This window comes from Sylvia atricapilla, chromosome 24, assembly GCF_009819655.1.
Source record: "Sylvia atricapilla isolate bSylAtr1 chromosome 24, bSylAtr1.pri, whole genome shotgun sequence".
Lineage (NCBI taxonomy): Eukaryota > Metazoa > Chordata > Aves > Passeriformes > Sylviidae > Sylvia > Sylvia atricapilla.
In genome coordinates, this window is record NC_089163.1 from 562355 (window position 1) to 579103 (window position 16749).

Consider the following 16749-nt stretch of genomic DNA (forward strand, 5'->3'; position numbering starts at 1 on the left):
GCTCCATCTGTATTTGAATATCTCATCACTTTGCAAATTCATCTCATTTTACACAGAATAAGCAGTGGCTGAACAGACTGAACTGGACAGGCAGACACTCCCATGACCCCTTCCCACGCCGGGATGGGCATTCCTGGGAGCCTCCAGGAGCAGCTCAGGGCTCTGAACAAGCCCAGGTCTCACACCCCACCTCTCCCAGCACACACAGCACCTCCAGGGAGGAGGACACAGCCACGCTGATCCCTGGAGAGCTGCAGCTCCTGGAGGTGCCTCATCTTATCCACAGCTTCCCCAGGAGCTGCTCCAAGCCACGGCTCAGCCTCTGCCCTGCTCCTGCAGGATGACTGAATCCACCCAAAAGCACGTGTTATGGAAGGCCAAAGTCATCCAAGAAGTCTGAGGGATGACTCTGTGGAAGGCAGGCAGCCCCAGCCTGTGCCAACACACTCCAGCACTCTCCTGTCCCAGCCCCTGGAGGGACACTGGGGCTCACAGGGACATCGCCTGCGATGGGGTAACAGGGCCCAGGCAGCTCCAGGGCACAGCCCTGCCCCAGGAAACCAGGATCAGCATCACCATGGGCCCAGGAGTGCCTCACACACACCCTGGGTACAGGAGCTGTCACCAGGAGTGTCACCACACTGTGCCTGGCACTGCCACCAGCCGCTGTCCCCTCCTCAGGAGGCAGCTGGGGAAAGCCCAAAGCCCCGCCACCACTCCTGACCCTGGTCTTTTGTATCCAACACGAAACAAGGTAGCAAAGCTTTGTTTTGCTAATAGGAAACAGGAGAGTTACTGTATTTCCCTTGTCATTACAGCAGCTGACAAATTTGGGCGCTATTTTTGTGGATTTTAGCGAGCCTTCTCTTATTTTAGCCTTAAAATTCAACCTTCAAGCCTCCACTTCAAGTTCCACGGAACCAAAAATATTTCAAATTGCAGTAATGACAAGTTACCATCTGCATTTACTGAGGATGGGCTCGGTAACTTCACAGCAGAGCCACAACCAATCTCCAGTATTTACACCCAGAGGAGCTATTTGCATCCAGCAGAGCTGGGCTGTCGTGCCTGCCTGGGGGAGAGGGGATGGGGGAGATGGAAAGTCTACGTGGGCAAGAAACTTGGCAGCTCCAGACAGTGGGGAAGACACTCCTGGAGCCTTCACCAAGCCAAGGCTGCCGTCACGAGTGACACAAGGTCCTTTGCTACTCAAAAATACTCATCTTTTGGGGTTTTTTAAAGGCCCACCAGGCCTTGCTCACATTGATTTTTGAAGCCTGGCTCTGTTGCCCCACGCTCACTGCTGTGCTTGGGCTTTTATTTCATCTCTATCCAGGAAAATCCAGATTTCCAGGCAGCATGAACAAGGTGGGGAGTTGCTCAGCGAGTTGAGAGCAGCGTGTGCTGGCAGCTGGGGAGAGGACACAGGAATTCCCACTGTGCCAATGCCATGGGGGCAGGAGGAACAGCCAACGCTGCAAAGTCTCCACTGGTTCCAGGAACAGGTAGAACAAGAAACTGTGAGACAGCTCATATGGGGAAAGGAGGATGAGACACGAGTGTGCCTTGACAGCAGGGACACCTCTGAACAGTTTATTGCCGTTTGCAGAGCGATCGGTACAAAGCTCTCCCTAATTCCTGCCCCTCGCTCCGTGGCCTTGGCACAGAGCACTCCCAGCACACTCAGAGCCACCCACAGCCAGGGGATCCATGCTCTGGGCTCAGCAGCACATCTCACCTGCCTCTGCTGCCTTCCCACCCCTGCCCGAGTCCCTCACCTGGGCAGGGGCAGCAGATTTGGCCCCTGCTCCAAGGAGGAGGCAGGGAAGGGTTAAGGGCCAGAGCACAGCTGAAAACCAAGGAGCACTCCACTGCTCTGGGATGTTTCATACAACACTAATCACTTCATCTGATTTTAATTCCTGACACCAAATCAGCATATAGCTTTTCAAAGGAAATCTTGTCCCAGATTGCAAGGTAATCAATCACAATTAACGTGGAAAGCAGCTTTTGCAACGCCATCGTGGCCTGTGAACCGAGCAGCAAGGCCAGGGAAGGGGCTCAGGAACATCTTCCAAGCACAGGCAGCCAGGATAATTTGGGATAGGATTGGTCTGCCAGTGTCCTCTGCAGGTTCCATGCCAACCCCCTCTGTCCCCAGCAGTGTGCCCTGTGCCAGGGCAGCCACCTTCTGCCCACACCCTGCTGCAAACCACAGGGCCACCAAAGGGACTCTTCCTAAACCAGAGACAATGGCCAAGAGGACAGTGACAGGACAAAGAGCCACGGCCATAAAACAAAACACAAGTTCCACCTCAGCACGAGGAAGAACTTTCCATAAGGCCCAGGGAGGGCTGGAGTGTCCCCACGTGGGGACATCCCGAACCCACCCGAGGTGTTCCTGTGTCCCCTGCCCCGGTGACCCTGGCCTGGGACATCCCCAGAGGTCCCTTCCAAGCTGTGACCCTGTGAAAACTGTTCCAGGTGTAGCCCCATGCCCAGAGAGCAGCTGTGATGCAGCACTGAGGGCATCCAGCTGGAGCTATGGCTTAGAGCAGCTCCCTGCCACCTGCAGGGTCAGAGCCAGGGAAAGGCCCCAAACTGTGGAAAACTCCTCTGCCACAATAACCTGAAAGATACTTTGATACTTAAGTGCCTCCTATCAAAGCACTGTCCAATTATCCACATATAATTAAAAAAAAAATTAATGTTCAACTTGGCCATATGCAGCAGCTGCCCCAAGTCCTTCCCAGGTGATCCAAAGCACTGCAGTCACCACAAGTGCCCCACAGAACAGTCAGTAAATGAGTTTGGGGTTTTTTACAATAAAATAATAACTCCCCCACCCACGCAGGGCGAGGGGCAGGGCTGCAGAGGCACCACGTGCAGCCACAGCACATAAAAAAGGCAGTTTCTGGACACGTGATCACACTCAGCAAACTGGCCTTGAATGGGAAGTCTTTTCCTTGATCAGCCATGCACACCCCAAAGCCAAAGATAATTGAAAGAGGAAAGAAAATCAAGTTTTCACTAATCCCAGCACTTCCACCGTTCCACTGGCTCTCCTGCACACAGGTAAGAAGTTTTGCTGAAAGCCTCTCACAAGGAGCAGGGTGGAGGGGAGACCACCTCCAGCCTGGCACTGGTTTAATTATTTACACAGAGTTAATGAGTACCAGACTCTCCTCCTAAACTCGCACAGGGTGCATAGTCCTGCAGTCATTTGGACTTTAAATCCACCCTCGGACTGTTATGAAGTACAAAACTCCAAAGCAGCCTCCAGGAAGGATCCCACAGAGAGCAGAGGGAGCCCAGGACCCTGGCAGAGTTCAGGTGGCAAAGCAGGACAGTCCAACCCCTCCAACACAATCCCCACAGCGACCTAGAAGCAAAGGGAGACATTTTGCAACAGAACCAGAGTTTCCCACAAGGGAACGGGGACAGGCACAAAGCCACAGTTTCAGGGCAGGTTCCTGTGCACTTTTGCCTCTGCTCTCCACACCTGGAGAGCCCAGCACAGGAGACACTCAATTCAGGTGATTTGGGCTGGAAGATTTTCCCCAATGTCCACTGAGACACGCAGGGCTGTGCTCAGTGTGGCTGATCCTGCCCTGGAGCAGGACAGGGGGTTGGTGACCTTCCCAATTCCTCCCCTGTGCTCAACAGAGAGAACATCACCACCAAACAGACAAGGAACCATCAGTGAGAGCACAGCCCACAGTGTGATCAGTTCTCCTCACCAAAATGACCCCCTGAGCCCTGAACCCCACCCCAGGATGCCATTTCCAGAGAGCCCAGCCTGTCCTGGTGCCCCCAGGGCTGAGGCTCTGCCTGCCCAGGGGACAGCCCAGCCCTGAGCAGGGGCAGCAGGGCCCAGGTTCCCCAACCCTGCTGCTCACAGGGGGCTGCCAGCACTGCTGACACCAGGAGGGAAGGAAAGGGCCATTCTCTGGCCTTCTCTCAGCCAAACCTGAAGGAAACTTCACAAGTGAGTGGAGGGGAGGAAAGGACTTCTTTTACCCATTCATCCTCCCCGGGGTGGAAGAGCCCTCCCAACTTCAAGAGTTTTTCTTTGAGAAGCCACAGGATGTCTAAGGAGGGAAAGTCTTTAAGTGGCAGAAAGTCAGGGCCACCTTTGGCCTCAGCCCAATCCCAGACATCCCCATCACATCCCACCAAAACAAAGTCCCCTCTGGTCCCCTCTGGCTCCACACAGGGCCAGGCACCCACAAAACCAGGACAAGGAGCAGGCTCTGCTCCCCCAGCTGCATCAGGGCTCCCAAAAACTACTGCCCACATCTAACCCTGAGCTTCCTGCAGCAATTTAGGCTTAATGTTAATTATCCAGGAGAGAGAAGTTGTTAAAAAAAAAATTTAAAAAAAAAGAGAAAAAGAAAGCAAGTTAATAGCAATTGAATTTGTCCTTGAAAGAGTTTCAATTACCAGAGCTGGCTTAAGGAAATAATGACATGCTGGTTATCACATGAAATGCCAATAACTGTAATGGAGCAGCAGGTTTTTTGGAGTTATTTACACAAACTGATTTTTCATGGGAATTTCATAGGAATTAAGACACCCAATCTATCTCCAGTCCTTCAAAGATGTTTCTTTTCCCTATTAACAGAATTAACCAACCCCCTTATTTGATCCTACACACTTTCGCCCCTTTTTCCTCCCAGTAAGAAACGAAAAGAACATGATTAGAAATTAGACTCCAGCTACATTTTACTCTTAACACCTAAAGCAACAAGAAATATTTGCTAAGAAATTCTGAAGCAGCTTTTATTAAGTTTACCTGTCATCATGCATCATCCTCTACGTCTCACTACAGAGAACTCATTGCCCACGTTGTGTAAATACTCACTGAGCTGTCACTTAAAACGCAGAAACACTCCAGAAAGACCCTGGCAAAGCTGGAGATGCTCCTCTGGAGGCAGGGCAAGACCCTGAGGAGTGCTGCAGGACTGAGCTGCTGGGTTACAACACTGGAGCTCAGGAGGGAAGAGGCAGGGGTGGGAGCCCCTCCCTCAGCCCTGTGTTAATACATGATTAATCCATCCCTGATTAGGACATGGAACTGTAAAATCTGCACAGGAGCTGAGTTCTGGGAGAAGCAGCTGCCCCTGCTGCAGCCCTGGGTGCTGCTTCAAGCACAGAGCTCCATTAAAAGGGTCTCAATGTGTTCAGCTCGTGCCAGGGAGGGGAGCTGGGCTCACACTCACAGCACAGGATGAGATTCAGAGGATCCATATTCCCCTCCCCAGCCCTTCCCCTGGTGCCTCAGCTCTTCCCAAAGTTCCCCCAGCTGCTGAGGAACAGGCACAGTGGGAATCCAGACCCCACATTCCACCCCTGCCTAAAGGGGAGAAACAAAAGGCTGCCTGAGCCCCAGCTCCTGCAGAACTCCAGCCCTAAAGCACCAGAAGCAGCCTCTCCAGACAGACAGACAGACAGACAGCAGAGAGGATGTTAAATTTGGGACTGGCATTTTCCTGGGCTCGACTGCTGGGCACAGCGTGGTGCCCCAAAAGGACACGAGGTTTATCTCCAGGTGAGGACTCCCCTTTCCCAGGGAAACCAAGAAGCAGCTCCTCTGGTGCCCCCAGGAGCAGGAGGGACCCGGGCACAGCCCAAGCAGTTCTGTTCCAATCTGCCAAAACACAACTTTTTTCCTTCCCATCCCACTTGCCACTTCCAGCTGGAGATTTATGGCTCTGGCTAACAGACATCCAGTCCAGTTTTCCTCCTGCCCGTGCATAAATTAAAGGTTGAACTTCTTGCAGTCAGTACACAACAGAAAAAAAACTTTTGTAGGACTTCTACAGAACATTTTTTCCCAGCAGGAAGGCATCCCTTCCTTTCTGTCCCACCAGAACAAAAGGGGAAATGTTGTTTTCCACCCTTGCTGATGGTTTAAGGACCATTCCAGAGGGAAAAAAGCAAGTGGCTAAATATTGACAGGATTACTTTTCCATCCCCCCAACCACGTTTGCTGCCTTCGGTTTCTGTTTTGCTGCTGCTGCTCCCTGAGTTTCCAGCATTCCTGGCAGGAATCAGGCAGTGGCATTGCTGAGGAGCTGCTCCCCAGCAATCCATCACACAGCACTGCGATTCAAAGAGGAAGTCAGACCCACTAGCCAGAGAATTTAAAACACACAGAGCAAGAACTGGAAAGGGCATTTTCTCCCCTCGTATTTGAATTACCCAGAGCACAGATGCAGAGGGTAAAAGCTGGATTTCCAGTTGGTGGCGTTCCTTTGAAAAGAGCAAGGGAGAAAAGTGGTGGAAAAGTCGTGTATGAAGTAACAGATAAAACCAACAGCTGCACTATTAAGCCTAATTTTAGACATTATTTTCTCTCTGAAGGAAAGCTGCTGGGATTTTTAGCACAGCTCTCACGGAACGTGTGACAGGCCTGTAACACAGGAACCACTGACCAGAGTTCTCAAATGAGACAACAGAAAAAACCCAGAGCATTATGAATACACCAAGCTCCTGAGAACAGTCAGGCTCAGCTTTGGAACAGAACATTTGACTGTCCATCTCCCCCCAGCCCAGTTTCTAATATTATTTAAGAGCAGAGAAGCAGTTCTGCCTGCTTGTTGAGGGAAAACAGGAAGTTTTCCTGCTTTCAGAAACAGGAAACAGAAGTTGTAACAGGTAAAAGGAATAAAACTGGGCAGTCTCAGGAAACCACTAAGTAATCTAGCTGCCCCCTAAAAGGCCTGAAAGTCAAACATAAAACCTTTCAGAAACCAAATCTCTGCCTTGCAACCAACAACATCATTACAAGAGAGAGACACCATAGGGAGAAACCCTCCCCTAGCCCAGATAATAAATAAGGATTCACAGGGCAACTCAATTAAACTCCATAAAAAGCAGTAGGCAAGCCTTGCTAACCCCATTTCACCACAACACTCCAGTGGTTTGTCCCGGGTTCCCCAGTAAACTGGTGCTGACGAGGGCAGGGAGAAATAAAAGCTCCAGCTGAGAGTGAGGATTGAGTTTTTCTGTCCTTATTCCCACACACGTCCAGCCTGGGAATACTGGACACCTCCAAGGTGGGCATCAGGGAGATGCTACTGCAGAAAATGAGAGGTTTTAAGAGAATCACACAACTCCTGGTCGACTTCAGACTGTTTAAAAAAGATAAAGCAGCAAAACCTCCTGTGTCCACACCAGGATGAACAAGACTTTACCAACAAAACCAAAGTAGCACAATTTCCCTGCTTTTTCCGAAGCGGCCAAGCCCTAAAATTGCTCATTCACAGAAAAGGAGATGCTCCACTCTCCTTTTTGCTGGAAAGCTCCAGTGCACAGCACACAACTCCAGGGCTCCTGACATTCCAATGCAAAGCAAGGAAAAAGCACGAGCCAAGAGGAGCCAGGTCCCAGTTTCCCATTCCAAGACATCGCAGCTCACTGGCAGCACGGAGCCTCTTGGTGCCAATTTCATTTGAAACCATATTTCCAACAACGTCTTTCGTGCCTCACTCACTACTAAAGGCGGAATCAAAGTCAACAAAAAATAGCTATTGTATGGCAAGAGGCCCAAAGGCTTTTTTTTTAATTAACATAAGATTTTTTAACTGCTTTCACTGAACTAATATCAGAGGCCTTGAGATGCCAGGGCACCCGCGGGGAGGTTATCCAAGGTGTCAGTGTTTAATGGGAGCCAAAGAGTTCCCCAATACAGGAGACACTTTGTTGTAGCCAAAGCCTGAGAAATGCCCATCTATTTATTGAAGGCAGGGAAGTCCTTTCTCTCAAGCAGTTTCCTTTAAACCCCAAGCCCCTGGGAAAACTGGCGTATTACTAAGAGCTGCTCCATGCTCTGAGGAGGAGCAGGTGGAAACAGATCCACAGGAGAGCTGGAGAAGCAGAAAACCAGGACCCATGGCCTGGCTTCTTACAAGTCATTCCCACAGCAAACCAAGGAGTTTTCATCCTGCAAATCAGCCCCCCTGATCCTGTTTCGTGCTCCCCAGGCAGAAAGATCCTCTGGAAAAAACAGCAAAAAAACCAAAACCACGGAGCACCCTCGTGTTCCTGGGCTCCACTCAGCACCTCCTCCCTGGCTGTGGTGAGTGTCCCTCAGGGTTACACACAGGAGCCACCTCTGTGTAAGTCTGCTGTGCCCACACTGCTCCTCTCACTGCGGGGACATTCACCCAACAACTTTCACACCAGAAATTACTGGGCCTCTCCTGACGGGCAGAGTGACATGGCATCACCTGGAATTCCTGAAGAGTACCTGAGGAGGGATTAAAGGCAGCACCCTGCTCCTCATCCCAAACCCGGGTCTGTGGCCCCCAGCAGACGCTCCCTGGGAGGTTTCTGGCACCCTCTGCTCTGCTCTCCTTAAATTCTCCTGATCCAGGGAACTGAGGAGTGCACAGCACAGGAGGCTGTGATTCAGGGCTGGAGTATTATTATTAATGAACCTTCTCTTGTGGGCAGCACAGAGGACACGTGGAAGCTGCTCTCATTAGATATGTCTGCTCTTTGCTTTTTCCAGCAGGAAAAAAGGAATTCTCAGTTAAAGCCCAATAATCCTTGGCACAAAAAGGATTGGGAGGGGAAAGTCATTCAGTTTTTGAGATGAGGGGGTTGCTGGTTTACCTTTTACATTCACTATTTGCCCTTCCTCAAGTCCAACCATTTCTCAGAACAACTATTCATTAATAATTCCAGCTGATGGGACTACTTCCTCAGGTATTCCCAACTCACTGCGTCAGCACCTCGTGGAATTAAGTGAAATTCATTTGCCAAGACAAAACAAGCTCCTTTTACAAATGTGTACCAGAGCACTGACAGAAGTGAACTGCAGGGAAACACCGGAGAAGTTCCATGTTTTAGGACACATTTTATCTAAATCGAGAATGTTCAGGATTTACAATGTAAGCACTTTGTTCTTGCACCCATGGAACACACGACCATATTCCTGAGCAGCTGAAACCCTCCCTGAGATGCTCCAACACTCTCGACCAGTCACTGGAGGTTGGATGGCCCCAGCAGAGATCTGCCCTCTGGGAGAGCAGAATTCCAGCCTGAAAGAAAAGCCAACCCAGTCACCCAGGGCACTGCAGCAGAGGGTGCCTTTGGTAATCAAGGAACAAACAACTGAGTTCTCAGATCAGTGCAGGAGGAGTCCTGAGCAAGGAGGGAAGCTCTGGAGGCTGCAGGTCACCCTGTGTGGTATCAGATGTCCCCAACCCGGCCTGAAGCTGGAGCAGAGCACACGGAATGAAAAGGGAAGTTCAGTCCTGCACGAGGCCACCACAGGCCTGGGGGATGCAGGTCTGAGCACAGAAAGGAACCTGCCTTGATTAAAGGCTTTCAGATAGAGAGAGCAGCACCTCTTTTCCCCATATCTAAAATGTCTGATGCTGTACTGCCTTCTCTGCACGTTCCCTGGCCATTCCTACTCCAGCTCAGAGGGAATTCTGCACATACAACAATGAAGATAACCCTCAGGCCTTCTTTTCCTGGTTCCACTCCTCAGAAGACTGGTGACACTGCTGAGCCTGGCCACAACCAGCACCTGAAGTCTTTAGGAAGTGCCTGTATTCATGGGGGGAAGGAGAGACATCAGTCCTCACCCAACATAGGTCAAAATGTGCCCTAGGACACCGAGCTAAAGACTCCTATCCTGTATCACGGTTCTGTGGAATATAAATTGATAATTCTTGGTGACCGACCAATTTCAGCATTTTGGCCACAAGTTTGGTCCTGATTGTTCGGGGATTTTATTCTTCTCCTTCTTTAGGCTGTAACACACCCCAGAATCCCCCAACATGCTCCCATCAAATAAAGAACCCAAACAGCCCCAGTTTTGAAATGGCCCAAAACCAGGCAGGAACAAACGCATCCTCAGACCCATCAAAGAAATCATTTATACCAAGGGGAAAGTCACATAACCAAAATAAACAGCAAGCCCATTGTGCGGAGCAGCCCCGCCACCCGTTCCGACAACACAGACTCTATTCCAGGCTGAACCCAACATCACAAGGAAAATAAAGCCAAGGTACAAACAACGTTGGCTCCGGGGCAGGGGGAGAAGGATGCGGGGCTCAAGGTCAGGCCGGGGATGCGCAGAGGGGCGCGGGGCTGCCCCGTCCCGGGGCTGCCGGAGGAGGCGAGCGGGGAACTTTATGAGCTCATCAGGATGGTTGTACCATTACATCAGAGGCAATTATAAATGGCCAAGAGCAGGGGATGGGGAGCCAATCAGATCACAGATGGGATGTCAACCTAAGACCAACTGTCTCCTGGCTTTGACAGAAGGATTTTACCTCCATAATTCAAATCCCAAACCCAAGCGATCCGCACTCGCTGCTCCCGTCGCCCAGCTCCCCGGCAGCGCTCCCGCCCCGGCCCGCGGCCCCTCCGCCCTTCCCGCGGGCCCCGCGGCCCCGCCGGCCCCCGGCGGCCCTGCCCGCCCGTCCGGACCGCTCCGGACCGCTCCGGACCGCTCGGCACCCCGCGGGACCCGCCGGGGCCGTGCCGGGGCCGTGCCGGGGGTGGCGGGGCCGCGGGAAGGCGGCGGCGCTTCGGGGCCACGCGTTCTCCCGGGCGCGCCCTTGGCCGCCCCGAGCCCCCGGCCCGGCCCCGGCACGGCCCCGGCACGGCCCCGGCACTGCCCCCCCGGGCCGGCGGGGAGCCGGGCGGCGGCGGGCCCCGCAGCCCCGCACAAAGGCCGGGGAGGAGGAGGAAGGGAAGGCGGCGAGGCAGCCATTTTAGAGCGAGCGAGCAGCACAGACAATGGCAGCGCCCCGGCAGCGCCGGGCCCGGCGGGGGGAAAGCCGCGGGAGAAGCGCCGCCGCCAGCCCGAGCCCCCCGAGCCCCGCGCCCCCCGCCCGGCCCCGAGCCCGGCCGCTCTTTGCCCCCCCAGCCCGGCCCGGCCGGTACCTGCTGGCTCCTGCCGAGGCTCTGTCCCCCGCCGCCGCTGCTCCCGGGGCTCATGGGCGCGTGGTGGCTCCTCGGCGGGGCCCCGCCGGCCGCTGCCCAGCCCTGGCCGCTGCCGCCGCCGTACTGCGAGACCATGTCGGCGGCGCCCTTGGCGGCGGCCGCCCCGTCCTGCGGCCCGGCGCTATAGTCGCCCCCGGGGTAGCCCTGGTAGGCGCGGGCGGAGCTGGGGGAGGTGAGGAGCTGGTTGAGGGTGGGGGTGGCCGTGGGCTGCGGGGTGCTGCCCCCTCCTCCCGCGCCGCCGGCGGCCGAGGGACCCATGACCCCGAAGCGCTGCTGCTGCTGCTGGAAGGCGGCGGCGGCGGCGGCGGCCGCGGGGGACTTGGCGGCCGGCGGCGCGGAGCCCCGGGGGGAGCTCAGGGCGTAGGCCTGGGGGGGAGGCGGGTAGGAGCCGGCGCCGCGCCCGGCCGCGTAGTAGGAGTTGTACTGGTGGTTGGGGAAGCCGTGCTCGGCCCCGGCGCCGTGCGAGTTCTGCGGAGGGGGCGGCCCCGCGGGGGCTCCCGCCGGCCCCGGGTAGTTCTGCTCCAGGCCCCCGCTCTGCAGCGCTGCCATGCCAGGGCTTTGTTGTCCGCCATGTTGGTGGAAGGCAGCGGCGGCGCCCCGGCCGTAGGGCTGCCCGAAGCCGTAGGCCGGCGGGGCCAAGGCGGCCGGGTGGGAAGGGGGCGGCTGCTGCTGCTGCTGCGGCGGCGGCTGCGGCGCCCCCACCCCGTCGTTGCTGCCGCCGCCGCCGCCGCCGCCGCCGGGCGGCTCCGGGAGGTTATTGTTCAGGGTGGCGGCGGCGGCGGGCCTGGGGCCCGGGTTCCCGTTCGAGCTCTTCAGGTCGGACTCGGCCCCTGCGCCCCCTCCGTTGCTCTCGGCCCCGTCCTGCAGCTCCTTCCCCGACGGGCCCTCGCTCTCCGCCTGCTTCTCGCCGCGCTCCGCCGCCGCCGCCTCACCCCCCGCCTCCTCCGGGGGACAATCCCGCTGCTGCGCCTCCGCTTTCTTCAGCTCGGCTGGAGCCGGGGCGCCCAGGCTGCTGGCGGCGGCGGGGGCGACCTGAGCGGCCATGATCCCCCCCCTCCCCGCCCGGCCTCCCCCCCGGCGCGGTCCCCCCGAGCTGCTCCCTGCCTGGCCGGCCGGCGTGAGGCCTCGCTGCTCTGCTCTCCGCGCTCAGGCGGCGGCGGGCGGCTCTTCAGGGCAGCGGGGGCTCATTCCCCCCCGGCCTGCTCGGCGAGGCGGGGAGGGCTCCGCTGGGCTGGGCTTCCCGGGGCCTGGCCCCGCTGTACCTCCTCGGTTGCAGCCGGCGGAGAAAGGGGAGGAGGAGGGAGCGGGGGGGAAGGAGGAGGAAAGGGGGGGTGGGGGGGGGACCCGGGACGGGGCTCCCGGTGCCGGGAGAGGCGGGAGGGAGGGGGGGGGGGACACGGCGGGCGGGCGGGCGCCGTCCCCGGAGCCGGGGCCGAGCGGCGGCGGGGCCGGGCTGGGCGAGCTCCGACTCTGCTCGGCCGAGCGGGCTCAGTCCGACACGAGGCTCGGCGCTGCCATTTTACCCAGCGCCGCGGCCGCCTGCCAAACCCGGAGCGGAGCGCAGCCCGGCCCGGAGCGGAGCCTCCCCCCCGTCACAAAGGAGGAGCGGGCCGGCCCCGGCCGCCGCCGGCGCGGAGCTGCCGCCCGCAAAACCCGCGGCGGATCGGCGGAGCCGGGGGCCGGGGGGCAGCGCTGCCCCCGCCGCACCGGAGCCGCCCGGGCCGCTCCCCGGGGCCGCCGGCCGATGCCCCGCGGCCGGAGCGCTCCGGGGCCGCGCCGGCCGCTCGGCGGCCGCCGGCCCTGGGGTTTGCGCCCGTGGGTTACCGAAGCGCCTCTTCTTTGTCCCTAGAAATTCCATTTAGAATTAAGCCCTCTGCGAGCTGTTAGCGGTTGTCATTTCCTCTCCGCTTGGCCGTGTCCCTCTGGAAAAGGCGTTGGCGGCGCGCCAGGGCTGTGACTGCACGCGCGGACAATCCAAGAAAGTCCGGCTGCCCTGCCTCTCCTGCCAAGGCGAGGGCGGTGGGCACGGAACCAGGAATTCCCAGATCCAAAACCACCTGAGCGCATCTAGACACAACACGTTGGGCAATGGGACAGGATGTGCTGGCACTCGGAGCCCGACGCCGTGCCGGAGCTCCCCGGCTGTCAAGAGGTGAACTGGGAACTGGGCCATGCTCTTCTGCAACCCTTTCAGACCCAGATTCCCACCTCCTCCATCCCCGAGGCCTTGGCAGAGCGGTGCGAGGGAGGACAGAAATGTACCTGGAGCTCTGTTCTGGACGTAGCCTGGCCTGTGCCAGCGGGGTCTGAACCTGCCTGCTTCACTTCAGGTGGTGCAGGGCTGCAGCAGGGCGTAGGAGGGCCAAAAAGATGAGTTATTTGGGTTATAAACACCAAGCTCTTAGCAATCAGGACATGGATGTCCGGTGAAAATGGCAGGCATGGTGTGTGTTAGGCCTGGGTCCCGTGTATTGGCGTTCCTCTGGAATATGAAAATACTTGGAAAAGTGGAGTTGAAGTAAATACAACTTTAAAATAAGAGAAAACATCTGAAAAGAGTGGGTGGGGAGTCGAAAGAGACTCTGAGGCTGCCATTTTAGAAGATCCCCACAGAACAGGTAACGTGGCAGAAGTGACCCTGTGCAGTGACAACAAACAGGGCTGAGCCCCAGCCCCCGTGGGACACCCCACGGGAATGCCACTGGAGCTGAGCAAAGGCCAGTCCGGCGCAGGAGGCAGAGCCTTGGGCAGCAGGACTGGGCCCTGCAGCACCCTGTGTGTCTGGGGATCGAGTGAAGGTGTCGGTGTCTACTGACAGCAACTCAGCCCTCACACCCATTATAAAACTGATAATATGAAATATTTATCACCTAGAGTGCAGGTGGCGGAACAAAGGGGTTATTCCAAAGCTGGAAAGTGGGATATGGAGATAAATAGAAAAATTCTAGATGTTTTCTAGAGCAACAAACTGCCCCTGAGGCTCCAGATAAAGCACCTTTGCCATTTCTCAGCCTGCACAGTCGACTGTGCACCATGGAGCAGAACCCATCCAGCCAATTGGGTGGCCAGCCTCTCTCCTCAGCTGTAAATAAACTGTTAGGGAAAAATGGGTAATAAATGATGATATTGGTATTGTGATAGTACTCAAGGCCTTGAGGAGGGTTGGAGGCCCAGTACAATGCTGAAATCTCATGTGGGAGGCCCTGTCTATGGACAGGAGAGATGTGTATGGACCACAGAGAAGGAAAAACACCAGGATATTCTTCTTCAGAAGAGTTTGGAAACTGTGGAATGTGCTAGAACAAGAACTGATCTACATCCTCTGTCAGAGCAGTTATTTGATGAAATCTTGGGTTCTGGAAAGACAAAGGAGAAGAGAGGGAAAACTCCTCCAGTATCAGGCTAGACTCACAAAAGTGAAGCCCAGTGTTCTATTAATGTCCATGTTGTCCCACAGCACCAAAACACTGTTCCTTGGCTGTTTCATTTGCACTAACGTTTAAAAAGCAGGAACTGAAGAGAATTCTGCCATTTAATCCCAGAACCATCTCAAGCACCCACCTTCCCAGCCCCAAAGATACATCTACTTCAGGGGGCAAAGGCCCACCATGTCACCGAGCATCCCCAAAAGTTTAACCACTTCACTTCAGGCGCCTGGGAGGCAGCTCGGGTGCGTCCAGGCAAAGATCCCGAGCTCACACCTCTCTACCTGTGTCCCTCTCTTGGAAGCCCCTCCAAGGAGCTCTGTGTCAGACTATGAAACCCGGTGTTGATAGTAATGTGAAAAGCAGCCTGGATTCCCCAGCCACCCACACAATGAGGAGACACTCACTTTACCAAATGTTTGTGAAAGCTGCAGCAGATTTTGGAACACGCCTCATCAATGAGGCCCTGGCACTTTACTCGATACTGAGGCATTCAGTGAGTTCCCAGCCATGAGGACTGGGAAGCAGATGACAGCACAGTTCTCAACAACATTGCCACCTAAGAGCCGGGAATCCTGCCGCCGGTCCCGCTGTCCCGGGATGTCGCGACCATCCATCGGCCCGGCAGCGACTTTTCCCTGCGGCACCTCCTCACTTCTCCCAGGCGGAGCCGTCCCCGCTCCAGCGGCGGCCGGGTTCCCTTCCCCGTGTCCCCGAGAGCCGAGCACGCGTCCCCGAGCCCGGCCCGGCTCCTGGCGCTCAGATAGGCTGGGAATGTGCGCTCACATGGCACTGCGGGCCACCGCCACCGCGCTGCCTCCTCCTCACTGGAAGTCTCCTTCATGAAGGTGGCCGTGCCATTTAACCCAGCACTAAGGCAGTTTAGGAAACCTGGTCTAGATTAGAGTACTAGAAACAGGAGTAGTGTCTCCCCCCTCCACGAAAAAAAAAAAAAATCGGGCTCTGCCAACTGTGTGATGGCAAATATGGACTGAATCGTTGACATGGAAACCGGACTAAAGTCAGCGCTGCCTCGGCTCAGCTCGCACACACAAGTTATCATTATCCAGCCTTTCCCTGGCTACAAACACGGACTGGATCCGGCTGCCGGAGCCGGCTGCAGCTCCCGTGCTAAAGTCTGGGCGGGCAGGAATGGCCGGAGCGGTGTGGGGAAGGATGCTCTTCCCCTGCACCGAGGGGCACGGCGAGCGGGGATGTGCACGCTGCACCCGAGAACAAGAGACCCGTCTATTATAATCCATGGGGCGCCCTGCAAAAGACGGGATGGAGCCGGGAGGGTTATTTGCTGTATATGGCTTCTCTTATAGGGTTTTTCCTAAAGAAAATCACATTTCCTGTCAGTGTTTATGTTCGCCCAGCCTATTCCTTGCAGTGTTTGAGCTGCTGTTGTGTCTGGGTTAAGCACTCTCCTTGTGGCTCCATCACCACTACGACTGATATTATTTGAATTGTTTGTTTGCTGGGCATCGTGTGAGACAAGGCTCACTTATCCACTTCAACATAATGCTAAAATATCGTATAATCTCGCTTTCTGGGGAGACACAATGGCTCTGCGCTGCGAGTGCCATTGTAACTGTCCCTTCGCTGAATGCAGCAGCTCGGCAGAGGCAGGCGTGGATTTTCCAGGGGTTTTGCAGCTTCCCACGCCGGGTTCCCCCGGGCAGGGAGCGAGCCCCGGCTCGGCCGCCCCGCGAGAGCCCGCTGGTGACATCTGACAGCGAGCTGCGAAACTTTGGATGCATTTTAAGGCAGGAAAGTGGACTCGGCCTGACTCGAGGAAATGCATTATTTTAGCAGCGCTGGCGAGGAGGAGGAAAAAGCGAAGCGGAGTTCGCGGAGGGGAAGGGACGCGGGAGCGCAGCCCCCGGGGCCGGTGCCACGCGTGTCCCGCAGCCCGGCCACCCCACGGGGGATAAACGGCACAGCGCAGGGTTTGGGGGCACACGTGTGCGGGGTCGGGGCTGAGCGAGGAGAACAGCGCTCACCCTGCAGTGGAAGTAAGGGTGGGGGTGGAATTTAGTAATTCCAGGGAAAATGGGGGATATTGGGAAGGGGAGGAAAACAAGGATGAAGTGCGGGGAAAGGGGAACCCCCTTGATTCGACACCCGGGGGTGCAGCCCGGCCGCCCTCAGCCAGCAGCGCTCCGGTGCGCTCGGGGAAGGAAGAGTAAATCTGCTTAAAAAAAAAAAAAAAAAAAAAAAAAAAAGGGCAAAAAAGAAAATCAAAACACGGACCGGAGTTTGCAAAAACCCCTGCACTGGATCCGGAGCCAACCGTCTGTTTTCCCTGAATCCCACCAGATTTGGGAGCTCTCGGGTGGGTTGGCAGAGC

At 56.1% G+C, this 16749-nt stretch overlaps 1 protein-coding gene and 1 long non-coding RNA gene across 4 annotated transcripts in view; one reads left to right on the forward strand and one right to left on the reverse strand.

The window, feature by feature from the left end:
* Window positions 1-12259, reverse strand: part of ARID1A (AT-rich interaction domain 1A) — a 52740-nt gene extending 40481 nt beyond the window's left edge. For 2 of the 3 annotated variants that reach the window (XM_066335432.1, XM_066335431.1), the window contains exon 1: window positions 10912-12259. In XM_066335432.1, the coding sequence (XP_066191529.1) occupies window positions 10912-12015 (1104 nt within the window). In that variant the 5' untranslated portion in view covers window positions 12016-12259. The remainder of the gene's footprint in view (window positions 1-10911) is intronic. The other variant, XM_066335434.1, reaches the window with a different exon arrangement.
* On the forward strand, window positions 10960-13517 carry LOC136371361 (uncharacterized). The gene is made up of 2 exons (XR_010745331.1): window positions 10960-11143; window positions 12821-13517. It is a non-coding gene; the product is annotated as an uncharacterized lncRNA (long non-coding RNA).
* The last annotated feature ends 3232 nt before the right edge of the window (window positions 13518-16749 follow it).